Here is a 15153-nt window from a genome sequence, read left to right as displayed (position 1 = left end):
GGATGCAGGTGAGAGAGTGGACGGAACCAAGATCGGCTATGAGATGGTAATTGTTGAACTCTGGGTGAAGGGAAGATGGAGCTTCATGAAAAACACTCTTTATTTCTGCATATCTTCGAAAATTGCCATAAAAAAACCTAGACAGAGGAAGAGGAAGAGGAGGAGGAAGAGGAGGGAGGAGGGAGAGGGAGAGGAGAAGGGGAAGTAGGAGGAGAAAGAGAATAAGAAGGAAAAGGGATAAGGAGGATGGGAAGGGTAGAGAATAGGGGAAGGAGAAGGAGACGACCAGGAAGAATAGGAGAAGAAGAAATGGAGGAGGAGGCAGAAGGGGAGTGGGAGAAGGAGACAGAGATGGAGATGCAGAGAAGGAGCTGCCACTGCAGCTACTGAGATGCCTGCTTGCTTGGGTCCTAAGAACCTGGAGACTGCGGCAAACACCAGACCCAGGAGCAGCCACCCCCTCTCTGGCTCTCCCACAGCCTCAGCCCCTCCCACTCCAGGGCTGGGGCCCCTCTCACTTGCTGGAAACCTGACTGGGTGGTGCAGGGCTCCCCCTCCCTGCAGAGCACAGGGTGGGCACTGACCGTGGAGAGGCAGCCCTTCTGCTCCCGGAGGATGGCACCGAAGCCCAGGAAGCCGGTCACCATGACAAGTACGCCCGCAAAGATGAGGATGTAGGCGGAGGCGGCAAAGGTGCTGGAGGCCAGGACGCTGAGGTAGCCACTCTTCTCCACCAGGGTCCAGATGCCCACAGCCAGGACGGCTGCTCCCCCGACCTGCAGGAGACCACCGGGTTAGAGCAGGGGGTGGCGGGGGCCTCGGCAGCTGCCATCCATTCAGTGCCCACAGGGTGCCAGGCACTTCTCTTGCACTGGCTCATTCAGTCCTCCAAAGGAGGCGAGAATGGTATGGTTACCCAATTTTATAGATGAGGAAATCGAGGCCGAGAGAGGTTAGACTTGTCCAAGGTAAGCAACCTGCAGAGCCAGGTTTTGAATCCAGGTCTGACTGTGAATTCGGTGCTTTTTACCATGGTGGCCTATTGAGTATCAGGCCGGGGGAGAGGACTGCAGTTTCAGGGATGACCAACGTATCTGAGTCCCTTTTCCTCCCCAACTTTTCACCTCACCAACTCCTGCCACCCCTGGCTCCTCTCCCCTCAGAGCACTCCTTCCCTCTGTCCACACTTCTCCAGTGGGGCTCGTTCGAGCACTGCCCCTTGTTTAATCCTTATGTTTGCCCATTGGGGAAGCACAGCTGGGCTTTTTATCCCTACTCTACGAGGAAGAAACTGAGACCCACGGAGGAAAGGTAAATTGCCAAAGGTCCTGCCTCTAGTTGGGGGCAGGGTTGGGGCAGAGACGGGAGGAGAACTCAGAGCCCAGGGCCTGCCCACTCAGTCACGCTGCCTCCATGATTGAAGAGTCAGGGTGCTTGACAGGCTGGAGCCGCCTGGGACTGCAGGAGGAGAAACTTTTTTGCTAATTGTCTGATTCCCCTTTGGTCCTAAGAAGAGGGGAGGGATAGGACCCTCCTGATTTGCAGATGGGGGGATGCCTCCTTAGAAACTGGAGTACTTGGGAAATATAGCAGGGATGGCTCAGCTTGGCTGGTTCTATTTGCAATGAAGCCAAGTAACTCTTTCTGTGACTGTTGGACCCAGAAGGGCATAATGTGTGTGTATGCACACACACACACACATCATCTTCAGGGTGCCAGATGGGCAGTATGAGGGTGTTTGCCCAGGATTTGGAGACAGGACCCCTGGGACCTCTGACCGTCTCTGCCATCTGCTCCTGGGAAGGTGGACTTCTGCCCGCTAGTCTCCCTGCCCCCATTTAAGGATGGGTCTCTTTCCTCTAATGGGTGATGCTTCCTCAAGGGGTCCTGGGTGTGGTCAAAGCTAGAGAAGTGCCCTGGGCTCTGTCCATGCCCCCTGAGCCTTGTCACTGAAAGGAGCTCCCCATCTGCCCCAGGAAGACTCCATATAACCTACCCTGTCATTTCCCAGTTCTCTGTTCTGGGCAGTCACAGATATCCGTTGAGCAAACGAACATGTGTTTACCATTTTCTCTTCTGAGCTTTGCAACAGCTCTGTGAGCATGAGGCAGGGTGGCAGGGCACATATTCTGCATTTTGCAGATGAGGAAATTGAGGCTTGAAGAGAATAAGACTGTGCCCAAGATGACACCATGAGTTTTAGAATTGAGATTCAACCCCATGTCTCCTGAGGGCAAATCCAGGACTCTGTCCCCAGATCCCACAGACTCTGCTGGGCCTGCTCCTCTACTCTGCATTTTTAATAGATACTATTTCTTCAAAGTGCCATTTTATCTCCATTGGCACCTCCACCAGGTGGAAGGACACCATCTGGGCTATAGCAAACAGAATGGGAGTGGCTATCATGCAGATTTCTTCAATTCCATGATGCACACATTTTTCTCTCACATTTTAACATCTCTAAAATTGGGATGTATCTTATGACTGATGGTATTTTATAATTATACTTGACAGTAGTTTTTCTTAGTGGTACAAAAAACAATAGTGTATCTTACCACTGATGATATCTTAGATTCAGTGAAATCCTAGAATAGGGTTTAAAATTACCTGTGGGTATAGGTTATCTGTGGCTCACACAACCTCCACGACCAGTGAGGGATTTCCTGAGTTTAGGTCAACAAAATTGTGTAAAGTGAGGGTTTGCAGCCAAATATCCTGCACAGAATTCCTTCTGCCCCCTTCAGCATGCCTAGAAGGCTTGGGTGAGGGTCCCAACTTTGCATAACTAGCGGTGTGACCTAAACATAGTCCCTTAACCTCTCTGGACCTCAGCTTCATCATCTCTTAAATAAGGGAGTTGTATTAGACCAGTGGTTCCCAACCTGTAACTACTGGGAACCCCTTTGATTACTGTTCCCCAGGATCTAATGTTTTGAGGGCCTCCACCCCCGCCCAGTCCTTAGGCTTAGCTGTAAGGAATCAGAGGGTTTCATTCCTTTGGAAGACCTGCTTGGGACATGGTCATCTCTTTAGAAAACAAGCTTTTCTCTGGACAGGAAAATTAACACTGCTCACTGTTGGATGGGTCACCAGAGGGGGTCATGGGAGGGCAGAAGTCAGCAGCCTGGGTTCTAGTTCTGACTGTGCCCCTGACTAACCACATGATTGTGAGACAGACATGCAGCCCCTCTAAGCCTCAGTTTCTTCATCTGTAAACTGGGGGCACTGGATGGGAACATATCTGAGGTCCCTTCCATATGGTTAAACTGTCCCTGCTGGTACCGGAGGTCAAGCTTCTGTCAAAGAACCTCCGGCAAGATGGTTCTGAATCAGTGGCTCATGGCTGTCACTCAAGCCGCCTGGAAACTGCCTAAGTCAGCAGAAAGCAGCAGAAGAGGCAGGAAGAGGGATTTGATGGGGAGGGGAGAGATCTGACCCCAGTGAACTATTCAACAACCATTGGCATACAGTTGATTCAACAGTATTTGGCTCTTTACAGAATCTAGCGTGGTTTTCCATGAGGGTAATAACTACATTTTTCTTTTTTTTTTTTTCCTCGCTCTGTCGCCCAGTCTGGAGTACAGTGGTGCGATCTTGGCTCACTGCAACCTCCACCTCCCAGGTTCAAGCAATTCTCCCACCTCAGCCTTCTGAGTAGCTGGGATTACAGGCATGCACCACCACGCCTGGCTAATTTTTGTATCCTTAGTAGAAACGGGGTTTCACCAAGTCGGTCAGGCTGGTCTTGAACTCTTGACCTCAGGTGATCCACCTGCCTCGGCCTCCCAAAGTGCTGGGATTACAAGCGTGAGCCAGCGCGCCTGGGCAATAACTACATCTTTCAAAGCCATAGCCTGTGGCCGACTAGCCAGCAAGCCCTGCAGAGGGTGAAGCCAGGCGACAAGGATGCAAGCCGGCCAGGAGGGGTGGAGCAGGTCACCTCTGTTGTGTAATTTTAGGAACTTTCTATTCATAGGAAAGAAACATGATGGGGTGAAGCATTAACCTGCGTGGCTGCACATGCCTGAGGGGCTGAGAGAAATAAGGCAGCAGACCTGGAGGAAAGCAGGCAGAGGGTATAAAAGTAATTGTAGGCGTTTTTCTTTGTCTCGCTACCATAGGGCTTCTGCAATGAGGGAAGGAAAGGGATGGGGCAGGAGCCAGGAGCACTTGAATTCCAATAAGGAAGGATCCTGTGCGGAGGGGAGTTCTCCACCCTCAGTGAGGAGAAGCCCATGGCTCAGGACGCGGGAAATGCACAGGGTGACGGGAAGTGTACAGGGTGATAGTAGACTTTGTGTTTACTGGCCACCTGCTACATGCCAAGTCCCACACTGGACTGAAAAGCCTCTGGGTTGGACAGGAGCTCACCCATGGGAACCACACTCATCATCTCTGCTCCTCCTCCCTGCTCAGTCTCATACATGGTGCCATCACCCACCCACCCACCCAGACACCACAGGATCACTATAGGCTCCTCCTTCTCTCAACGACAACCATGTGCCAATTCCCCTCTGCCCTCAAACTTGTCTCCATCTCACCGCCACACTGTCCACCTCGGTTCCCCACCACAGTTGGCTCCCGGATCCTGGCTCCTGTTCTGCCCACAGGCTGATCCCCCAAGGCACCCCTGGCTGAGAAGTCCCCACCAGCTCCCATGCCCAGGGCACCAAGCCCAAAAACTCTTTCGCATGGCCTCGGTGCTCTTACTGTCTGGCCTTAACCTGACTTTTTGGCATCATCTTCTGGTACTTTCTTCCCCCAACACCTGGGTTTTTTTTTTTTGTTTTTTTTTGAGACAGAGTCTCACTCGGTCGCCCAGGCTGGAGCACAGTGGCACGATCTCGGCTCACTGCAACCTCCGCCTCCCAGGTTCAAGCGATTCTCCTGCCTCAGCCTCCTGAGTAGCTAGGATTACAGGCATCCGCCACCATGCCCGGCTAATTTTTGTATTTTTTTCCTGGGTTTTAATCACTTTGAACTAAGTAGTTGCTTTTTCTTGAAAACAGTGTGGTTACCTAGTAACTCAGGCACTATTAGCAGAGTGGTAAACAGGGTGAACTCCGGAGCGCGGCGCGGTGTCCGAGTCCAAGCCTCTCTGTTTACTGGCTGTGTGGATTTGGATAAGCAACGCGGCCTCTGTGGGCCTCAGGGAGGCTCTCTCTTTTCCCTGCCCACCTTTCACGCATTGTTCTGTCTGCCCTTTCTCTTCCGTTGAACTCCTACACACCCTCTAAGGCCCACTTTGAGATTTTGAGTGTGGCACCTGCTCTGTCCTGGGCAGGTGAGTTCATCCCTCTCCTGCATGCCTGCGGTGCTGCCCGCCTCACAGCAGCCCTCGGCACTTGGGGCAGGGGGAATTCCCCTCACTCCCCTCAGAAAATGGCCCAGCACATGGCCTGGCACCCGGGAGGTGCCCCAGTGAGCGTGGGACTCAGTGGATGAGGCTCTGTAGAGGCCTGTGGAAATGGCATCTGCTCCCCTACCTGCCTCTGTCTGCTGAGCTCCTGGAGCAACAGCTAGTGTTTCTCTTTCCTGCTTTATGGCTGTTTTGATTTTTAAAGGGGCAGTCCACAAAGTCCCAGCAGTCCCAGAGAGGAATAGGCTTTTTCTCTGGTCATTAAGAAGAGGCTCCTGGAAAGGCTGGGGTTGCGCCCTAGGTATCTTAAGGTCAGAATGATGCTTGGTTACTCTCATTCTTTCTTTCAACCAATACCCACTGTGCACCTGCTACAATGATGCCAGGCTCTTGGGCCATCATGGGGCCCATGCCTGACACTGCCACTGCCCCTGCCCCAGGATCACTTGTAGGACACTGGGTCAAAAGACCTGACTTAGTATCCACCAGGGTGACTTCTGCTGTGAAGGAGAAGTGAGTGGGTCTAATTTGGGGAGCAAACACAGCATGGGGGCTCAGGAAGAGGACTGGGAGACCAGGTCTGAACAAGACTCAGTTTCTTTTACAGAATGGCTTCCCATTCCCACATCAGAAGAGTCAGCTGAACCTCAGGCTGCAGCCCCGATAGAGCACGGCTGAGCCCTATACCCACATGCAGGCAGGGTGACGGCACCCCAGTCCCACACCTGAAATGCCGAGCTCTCCAGGAGGGCACACGAAAGCATGCATCAGGTGCTGCTGCTCACCCTCCTCATGAACGACCTTCTCTGAGTGCCAGGCATGCAGTTCTCCCCGGCTCTGCCCATGCTCCTGCTGCCTTGGTTTATGGAATCTTCAAGGATAGGCTTCTTATGCTAAGGGCTATTTCCCACTTTGAGGCATCCTTGTTTTTGGCTCTCTGGCTTTAAAGAGCCCTTGATAAAATAAATCAGAACACTACCTCCTCTGCTGTCTTCCCCAGTCCCATCTACCCCTATAACAAGAGCAAAATCTCATGAGTCTTACTGAGGGGTGGAGCTGGGAGGGAACAAGAGATCACCTGTTCATCTTCCAAACTCAGCTCAGAGCCCAGAGGAAGCCTTCCTTGGAGCTGTCCCTGCCCCTCTCCCAGCAAATCATTCTGTCCTATGTACCAACTCCAGGTCTTGCACGTTGCAAATCATTCTGTCCTATGTACCAACTCCAGGTCTTGCACGTTTCCATAATTACAGTCATAGTCTATTTATTTTATTGGTTACCTTGTGTGCCTCCTCTTTTAGCCTCTTGATTAAACCTCATTCATCTTAATATCCCTAGCAAAGGGCTACACATATAAGGAAGCAAGGAAGGAAGGAAGGAAGGAGGGAGGGAGGGAGGGAAGGAGGGAGGGAGGGAGGGAAAGAAGGAAGGAGGAAAGCAGGGAAGGAAGGAAGGGAAGAAAGGAAAGGAAGGAAGGAGGGAAGGAGGGAAGGAAGGAAGGAGGGAAGGAAGGAAGGAAAGGAGGGAGGGAGGGAGGCAGGATGGGAGGACGGAAGGAAGCGGGGGAGGAAGGGAGGGAGGGAGGGATTGATTGACTTCAACCCCTTTTATATTCTGGATGGAGAAACCAAGGCCTGGAGAGAAGTGACTTTTCCATAGTCACACAAGAAAGCCAAAGGAAGTGTGGAGGGCGGAAATTAAGAATCCTAATGCTCAGTTTAGTGCCCATTTAACCAACTGGGCTGCTGACCCACAATGAAGCTGCTTGGCCTGGGAAGCAAGTTATTGGTGTCTGGGCTACAGCAGGCCTAGAGTCCTGAGCTACAGCAGAGCAGCTAGAAGGGGTTACCCTAGGCTTCATCCTGACTTGTCTCACCCGCCATGGCACTGTGCAGACCAAATGCACATCCCCCTCGACTGTGACCCTGTCTCCCAGAAGATCCTGACAGCACAGAGGGGCAGAAGACCATGTGGGGGGGAGTCCCAGGTCATTCAGCATCTCAAAAAGGGGTGCAGCAGAAAAGCCATCACCTGTTCTTTCTTAGATGGCAAGCCTGGAAGGTGGGCAGCGGCCATGTTCAGTGGGATGTCGATGTACGAAGAGAAGGGCTTTGAGCCTTGGCAGAAGGTGCTTCCCTCCCACGGCCTCCCTGACTCCTGAAGTGATGCTCTCAAGTCATCTCACTCCCCTGCTGGGGCTCGAGTCCTCCGTCTTCTCTGCCACCTGTCTTAGCCCCATGTATCCCTGTTCCCCGGGGAAATACCAAGGCCTCAGCTAATGCTCAAGGGCGGGGCACAGCTTCTGGAGCAGAGGCAGCCTCTCCAGGCAAGGGAGCAGCTGCTTCCTCAGTGCTCCCCATAGCCTGGCAGAGTGCCTGGGAGGCTAGAAAAGTTTTGATTATTAACACAGCCAAGCAGCTGAGTAAAATAATAAGTTAGAGAACACCATTGCAGGGGCGATGGGAACTGCAGGGAGCGATGGAAGAAAAGGGAGGGGAAAGAAACATCTCCTGGGTGGCCACAGAGGAAACCCTGGACCACATTTTCTTTTACGGTCCCAAAGGAGGCATGAAAGTGTCAGCGTTTTTGGTTCCTTCCCTGCTCTGTAGGATCATCCAATCGACATCAGCTTAACTGAAATTCTAGGTGGCAGGGGCCGGGGGGAGGTGGGAGTGAGGGACAGGGTGATGGGGAAGGATTGCCACCTGAAGTCTGCCCTCATTCAGGTGGAGGTGAAGATGGCTCTGAATTTTTCAAACTTTGGAATGTGACCCATTAGGGTTGTGGTATAAGTTTAGTGGCTTGTAAGCTGCACTAAAAATGAAAAGAAGGAAAGAATCAAAATAGAAAAAAAAATCTGAGTGCATCACACACCATAAGGGTAAAGCTTACTTTGGTGAACAATGTTCCACGTAACTATTTCTTATGCTTCAGTATATATCTTACACGGGACATGATCCCAAAAGTCTTAAAGCCAGCGCTATTGGAGACTGAGGCTGAACCTTGGTCTCTTGTTTACAATGAAGAGCTCTACCATCCACCATCCACATGTCCCAGATGCCTTTTTAGGTTAAGGACCCAATCTTGACAATTTCACCTTATAAATCCCTTCACTCTCTGCAAATATTTAGATCCCCATTGACACTCTCACAGTGCAAGTCACCACCATCTCCTGCCCTGATCAAAGCAAAGCCTAGAGGGAATGTCAACAGAGGCTGTTCCTGGGGTGGCCAGTGGTTTGGGTTGGACTGGGTCCCCCCAAAAGATATGTCAAAATCCTTACCCTTGGTACCTGTGAATGTGGCCTTATTCGGAAATATGATATTCACAGATGTAATCAAGTTAAGATGAGGTCATTAGGGTGGGCCCTAATCCAATATGACTGGTGTCCCTGTAAGAAGAAAATGTCATGTGAAGACAGAGACACACAGGGACAACAGTGTGTGATGACAGAGGCCTTGGAGACTGTAGTGATGCAGCCACAAGCCAAGGAGTGCCAAGAATCACCAGCCACAACCAGAAGCTGGGATGAGGCAAGGAAAGATTCTATCCAAGTCTTATAGGGAGCTTGGCCCTGTGACACCTTGATTTTTTACTTTTAGCCTCCAGAACTGTGAGAGAATAAATTTTTGTTGTTTGAAGCCATCCAGTTTATGGCACTTTGAAATGAACTTAGTGAGATAAGAACAATTTTCATTTTATGATACTTTTTAATATTTTAGAGGTTATCTGTAGTGGATACATAAGACTTTTATAATCAGGAAATAAATAGTTATCCTTAAAAAGAAATGCTTACTTAGCAAGAATCCTAATCATCCTATTGGATTTGTCTCTCAGAATGGAAACCATCTCTACCACACAGTTTACTATCCACATCAACACAGCTTTATTATTGCACCATCTTCACCATCACAACTTCACTATTGCAGGAAACTCTTGCCCAGGAAGATAAAAGTGACAAATTATTTTATTATTCCTTTCAGGAACTTTGCAAACAACATTTAAACAAATAGCAGATGCACAACTTTTTAATAGATAGCATCTAATGACTGGTGTATTCTCCAAGACTCTTCAAAACTCTTGCCTTGCCATGTCTACCCATCCTAAACTCTCACATCACGGTCTTTTCCAATCTTAAGCAAGCCCCTGCAAGAAAGACCCTGAAAACTCAGACATGTCCCCCACTTTTGCATTTGCCTTTCTGAGATGCTTCTAAGACTCTGTCAAGTGTCTTCTCCCTTACCATGGTAGCAGGACGCCCAGCTATGCCTTATCATGGCTTGATTTGGTGGTATTTTCAGACATTTGACATCTAATATATTCAAAATACTGCATTTATTGAATGCAACCCCAACAGGCAAGAAATTATCATTGAATTGTAGCTGGGGAAGCAGATTCCTTGAAGTTAGGTAAGTTGCCCAAGGCTCCACCATTAGTAGTCAGCGGAGCATGGGTCCAGCTGCCTGCAAAGCCTGCACACTTGTCACTCTTCTACCTTCTCAAATTTAGTGAGACTGTAATAACAAATATATATATTCCAGTGTCTATTTTTAGGAACTGATGGTATTCTGCTCCCAATTACCCAGATGATTGCTTCAAGTGGACAGACTACACTCCTCTGGAAGACCTCACCCAGGCAGGCTCCTGAGGAGAGTTGCCATAGAGATTATTTTCATCACAGGCAGCAGTAGTCGGAGCCTCCAGGACTTCTGTTTCTCTGCCCTGGGCCTGGAGAATGTTAACCATGAAAGGCGAATGGACTTCAGTGGAAAACAAGTTATTATTTCAGGCAGTCACATTTTCCAAAAGGCACTGGTGCAACAAGTTAATGGGGAAGAAAGAACTGGACCCTTTGTACAGCAGGGCTAGAACACAAAGCCTATTGTTATGTTTGTGCCTCTATTTAGATGCCATGTGGTATGAACTCCATGCCAAACTGCAGACCCAATTCTTTTCTTCCTTCTCAGTAGCAAATGTACATATTTGCTTTAAAGTGGAAGAGTTCACCCACGGTTGATCGTTGATCTTTGATTTGGAAGATATTAACCTCAAAGTGGTGACACAAAAAAACAAAAGGTGGCTTGACTCATTCAGTGCTCGGGGAAGAGGATGTGTGTGCAGAATTCACTCACCCAGAAGAAGAAGTTGAAGACAAAGAGTAAATACTTCAAGTAGATGATCAGCCAGTCGTCCTGCTCAGTCTTATAGTGGGCCATGGCTGCTGGGCCTGCAGAGAAGACACATATGCTGGGCCGGGGAATCACCAAGAACCACCTTGTCCTTCCCAGAGCCAAAGCATCTTGGCAAGGTTCCCTTCAAAGGGCTCATTAACCTATCTGCTGGGGGCTTTGAGGCTCTGCGTGTGCAGCATGGAGCAAAGACGTGGGAATTGCTAAGGACACCAAATAGAGGTGAACTGGGGCAGAATCTTCCAGACCTTTAGATGTCAGTTTTGTCCTCTTGACAAAGGTCTAACCTACAAGTCTCCCACAGACTTTGCGCTGATCTTACTGTGTTCTTAATCTCTTTTCCTGTCTCCTCAGGGTTGCAGGACACAAGTTTACCTGTCCGACACACACACACACACACACACACACACACACACACACATTCAGCATCACTACTTTGCATAGGAAACTTGCACTCTGCATCATTTGAACAGGACTCTGCATCCACAGGTGTGGCCTGAGCCCCAGAGCAGAGCACCTGTGTTGGAAAGGGCCCCAGTGATCACCGAGTCCACCCCACCTGGCCGCTGCAGCTTGACTTTTCAGATGAGGAAGCAGGCCCAGACAGGCCTGGTGGTTTGGCAGGAAGAAGTACAGGAACCTCTGGAGTCTGACTCCCTGGGTTCACACCCTGATCTGTCACAAGATGTGTGATACTTTGGGCAAGTTACATGACTTCCCATCCCTCAGCATTCTCATCTATACATGGGGATGATAATGACACATATATCGTAGGGTTGTTTTGAAGATTAAATGAAATAATCGATGTGAAGTGTTTAACATAGTCCTTGGCATGTAGTAAGTGTTCAATGTTAGCTATTGTTACATGTCAAAGAACTGGGGCTAGAGCCTAAGACTCCAGTCCTAAAACTCCTGTCTTTACCCCAGCACCATGCTGTCCCTCGCTCTGATGCCCACTGATGGACTCTCTGGGAAGTGTGACATCAATGGTGGTGATAAAGGCAGAGAGGGCCTACTGTGCCTGGTAATCCTGTTTGCTTCTCAGTCTGAACCTCAGCAAGTCTGAAGCCTTTGTAGTTTCCTCTTCTCCTCGAGCTACATGTGCCCCTGGGCACCTGCACACCCACACTCACAGAGTAGTTGCTCTTTAAGAAATTACCCCCATTTTGGGAACCTCTTTTTATTTCAGAACCATAAGCAATGAGGCATGGCTTATGCTTATGCAGGCAGACGATCAGCCAGTCGTCCTGTTCAGTCTTATAATGGACCATGGCTGCTGGGCCTGCAGAGAAGACACACATGCTGGGCCAGGGGAATTTAGCATTTCCATCTCTTCCTCCATTATTTCCAACCCCCAATTGGACCATCCTTTCATCCTATACTTGCCTCCTGGGCTGGTGCTTGACCACGCCCCAATTATTTCCTCTGAGCCACTGTTCTGCCCCTTATTTCAAGCTCATGGGCTCACTGACACAGGAAGAAAGGAAGAGGGAAAAGACAATGTGGCTGACTTATTTGTGATTTCTATTTGCAGACGTTGAAGAAGGTAATTTAAGACTGCTAATCTTCTCGTTAAGAAAAGACAAAACTCATTTTTCTCCAATTCAGTTTTCGAGGTAGTGTGGTGGAATAAATATAGAAGGAGGAAAAAAAGGAAGACTGTAAGAAATGGCCGTGGATGGGGTCGGCCAGGGGATCTAATGGGAGCGATTTCACGGTCATTATGCAGTCAGTCCAGACAAGAGACCAGGTGCAGCGTCTCCTGGGCCAACGCAGACCCTTAGCGAGTGGCAGAGTTTGTGGGGCCTGGCCGCTCCTGTCTGCAGTCTCTCTCCCCTCCCAGGCAGGGCCACTGGACTTCTGCCCCAGAACTTTCTCTCTACTTGCGGCAAAGGGGACTGATTCACTCACACAAACCACAGTGTCAGGGCCCTGCCCTCTAAAGGAAAATTGTATTTTTGAAAAAGAACTTCAGGCAGAAGATAAGGCTTAAGGAAAAGAAACCATTCTAATGGTAAAATTTCAGTCATTAGTGGTGGGGAAAATAGAACCACAAAATGTCAGGGTCAGGGGAAACCTTTGGGCTCACTTAATTCAATCTTCTGCAGAAAGAATGAGGAATTTTACATATTTAAGATGCATATTTAAAAATGACTTTTCTAAGGTCACAGGGCTAATTTGTAGTTGAGTTTCCTATTCTCCACCGTTCAGTGCTCCTTTCCCCTAACACCATATGTGGCGCCCCGTGCTGGGGGTGGCAGAGGCCCCAGAGAAGTGTCAGTACCAGCCTGCAGCCAGATGACTGGATCTGAAAGCTAGCTTTGCCATTTTACTGGCTGTGTGAACTTGGGCAAGTTATTTAACCTCCCTGTGTAGCTAATATTTGTGGAACACTTACTATGTGCCAGGCACAGAACTAAGTGCTTTACACTCATTATTTTGGTCCATCTTCCCAATACCCCTATGAAATAGGGTTATTCCCATTTCATAATATAATCAAGGTTTAGACAGGTTAAATAATTCATCCAAAGTCACACAGCAAGTAAGTGACAAAGCCAGAGCTGAATAAAGAATCTCTGTCTCTGGACTCAAGCTTTTACCCACTGTGCAGTACTCTCAGGACCAGCTCTACCAGGGCAAAGGAGGAAGAGGAGGGACCAGAGACTGCTGGTTCCCCTAATATTTGTTAGAATATTTGTTAGAATAGAACCTCTCAATTTTAGTTAGATACTTAGTCACCTGGAACAGACAACATTTCCCAGCCTGCTGTCCTGCTAGCTATAGCCAGGATTCACTGCTGGCCAGTAAATGGTATGTAAGAAGTGGTATAGGCAACTTCTTACAAGGATCATTTTTTGAAATATGTTTCAAACGCATTTGAAAAGAATGAGAATCCTGTCATTATAGGGTACAGAATTCTGTATGTGTCAGTTAGATCAAATTTGTTAATTGTACTTTTCACGTCTTCTATATCCTTACTGATATGTTCTACTGGCTATTGAAAAAGGTATATTACAGACTGCCACTATGATTGTAAATTTATCTATCCCTCACTTAATACTGTTAATTTTTGCTTCATATATTTTGTAGATATTTTATAGGTTGTAAAGAAATTTGGAGTTGTGATATCATTCTGGTAGATCAAATTCTTAATCATTAATAAATGCCATTCTTTATCTCTAATAATCAGAGGTATCCTCAATGTGTGTGTGTAGGGGATGTCTCTCTTCACCCTTTCTTTCTGTTGGTCGGAATGCTGATGTTATAGCTGGAGCTCAAGCAGCCATCCTGGGCCATGAGCTGGAAACCATGGGTTGAAAAGGGCAGGTCAATAAGTTCAAGGAGTCTGGGTCTCAGATGATTTTAGAGCTGCCATACCATCCCTGAGCTGCTTACCTCCACACTGAGTTTACATGAGAGAAAGACAAACTTGTAGTTTCTTTCAGCTACGTGTTTGAATATGCTATTGCTCACAGCTAACATCACCCTGATACAGCAGAGGAAGCAGTGGGTACTTAGGGGTGTGAGAGCATCCCATGCTGAGGCATGGCAGGTCTTACACAGCAAGACCAGAGACAATGCCGTGCAGCGGTGGCCAAGCAATTCTGACTGTACAACTGCCCCCACTAATTTATTGATAAATATTATTCATGTACTATTGTCAATCCATAGTGCAGATATTCAAAGTTTAATTCTGCATTGTTTAAAGGAAAAAATAATTAGGGATACAGATTCTAGTAAGTCCTCTCTGCACCCCAGTGTACTGTCTGTCTCCACTTTGGAGACCACTGGTACAGAGTATGAGTGGAGGGAGTGAGAGCTGAAGGGTATGTAGGGGGCCAAGTCAAGAGCGACCTTACATGCCAAACTCAGCGACTTGGATTCACATCCTGAAGGTGATGCCGACCCCAGAATGGTGGTGCTTAAGTCCAAGAAAGAGAAGGGGGTGGGGGGAATGGAGAGTAGGGGACAGACGCCCGAACAGCATAGAGAGGAGGTCCCATCAGGCAGGCAGTGTGTGTAAGAGGCAGGGGAGGAAAGATTCTGAGGAGGAGCCCTGCTGTCTAAAAAGAGAGCCAGTGGAGGAAGAAGAAACCAGGCAGCAAAATGATGTGCGAGGGAGAGGGTAGGAGAACCAGGGGAGTGCAGGGTCCTGGAAGCCAGGGAAGACAGGGTGGCCCACAATGCCACATGCAGTCAAGAGGTCTCAGTCAAATGAGGACTAGCAAGGGCTCACTTTCATCTGTGGAGGACAGGTGGAGGGTTAGGGGTGCCCCATGAGGTGGCAGGAAATGAGACCTGGAGGTGGATATTTTCAAATGACAAGGCCAGGAGGGAAGCAGCTAGGAGGCCTGGGAAAGGAAGCTGATACGGTTTGGCTGTGTCTCCACTCAAATCTCAACTTGAATTTATCTCTCAGAATTCCCATGTGCTGTGGGAGGGACTCAGGGGGAGGTAATTGAATCATGGGGGCCAGTCTTTCATATACTATTCTCATGTACTATTCTCATGATAGTGAATAAGTCTCACGAGATCTGATGGGTTTATCATGAGTTTCCGCTTTTGCATCTTTCTCATTTTCTCTTGCTGCCACCATGTAAGAAGTGC

The 15153-nt window shown here is 48.7% G+C and overlaps 1 protein-coding gene across 6 annotated transcripts in view; it reads right to left on the bottom strand.

Annotated features, from left to right (window-relative positions):
• The window catches only part of TSPAN11 (tetraspanin 11), a 72898-nt gene that overhangs the window by 32052 nt on the left and 25693 nt on the right, over positions 1-15153 (bottom strand). For all 6 annotated transcript variants that reach the window (XR_008492787.2, XR_008492788.2, XM_063672556.1 and 3 more), the window contains exons 2-3: positions 10489-10583; positions 585-776 (exon numbers count right to left, since the gene is read on the bottom strand). Coding sequence is in view for 4 of the 6 variants with exons in the window: in XM_063672556.1 (XP_063528626.1) it covers positions 585-776; positions 10489-10572 (276 nt within the window). In the remaining 2 variants the exon portion in view is untranslated. The remainder of the gene's footprint in view (positions 1-584; positions 777-10488; positions 10584-15153) is intronic.

Source organism: Pongo pygmaeus, chromosome 10 (assembly GCF_028885625.2).
Source record: "Pongo pygmaeus isolate AG05252 chromosome 10, NHGRI_mPonPyg2-v2.0_pri, whole genome shotgun sequence".
Taxonomy (NCBI): domain Eukaryota; kingdom Metazoa; phylum Chordata; class Mammalia; order Primates; family Hominidae; genus Pongo; species Pongo pygmaeus.
The sequence above is the reverse complement of the archived record's forward strand: the minus strand, read 5'-3'. Positions and strand labels throughout refer to the sequence as shown.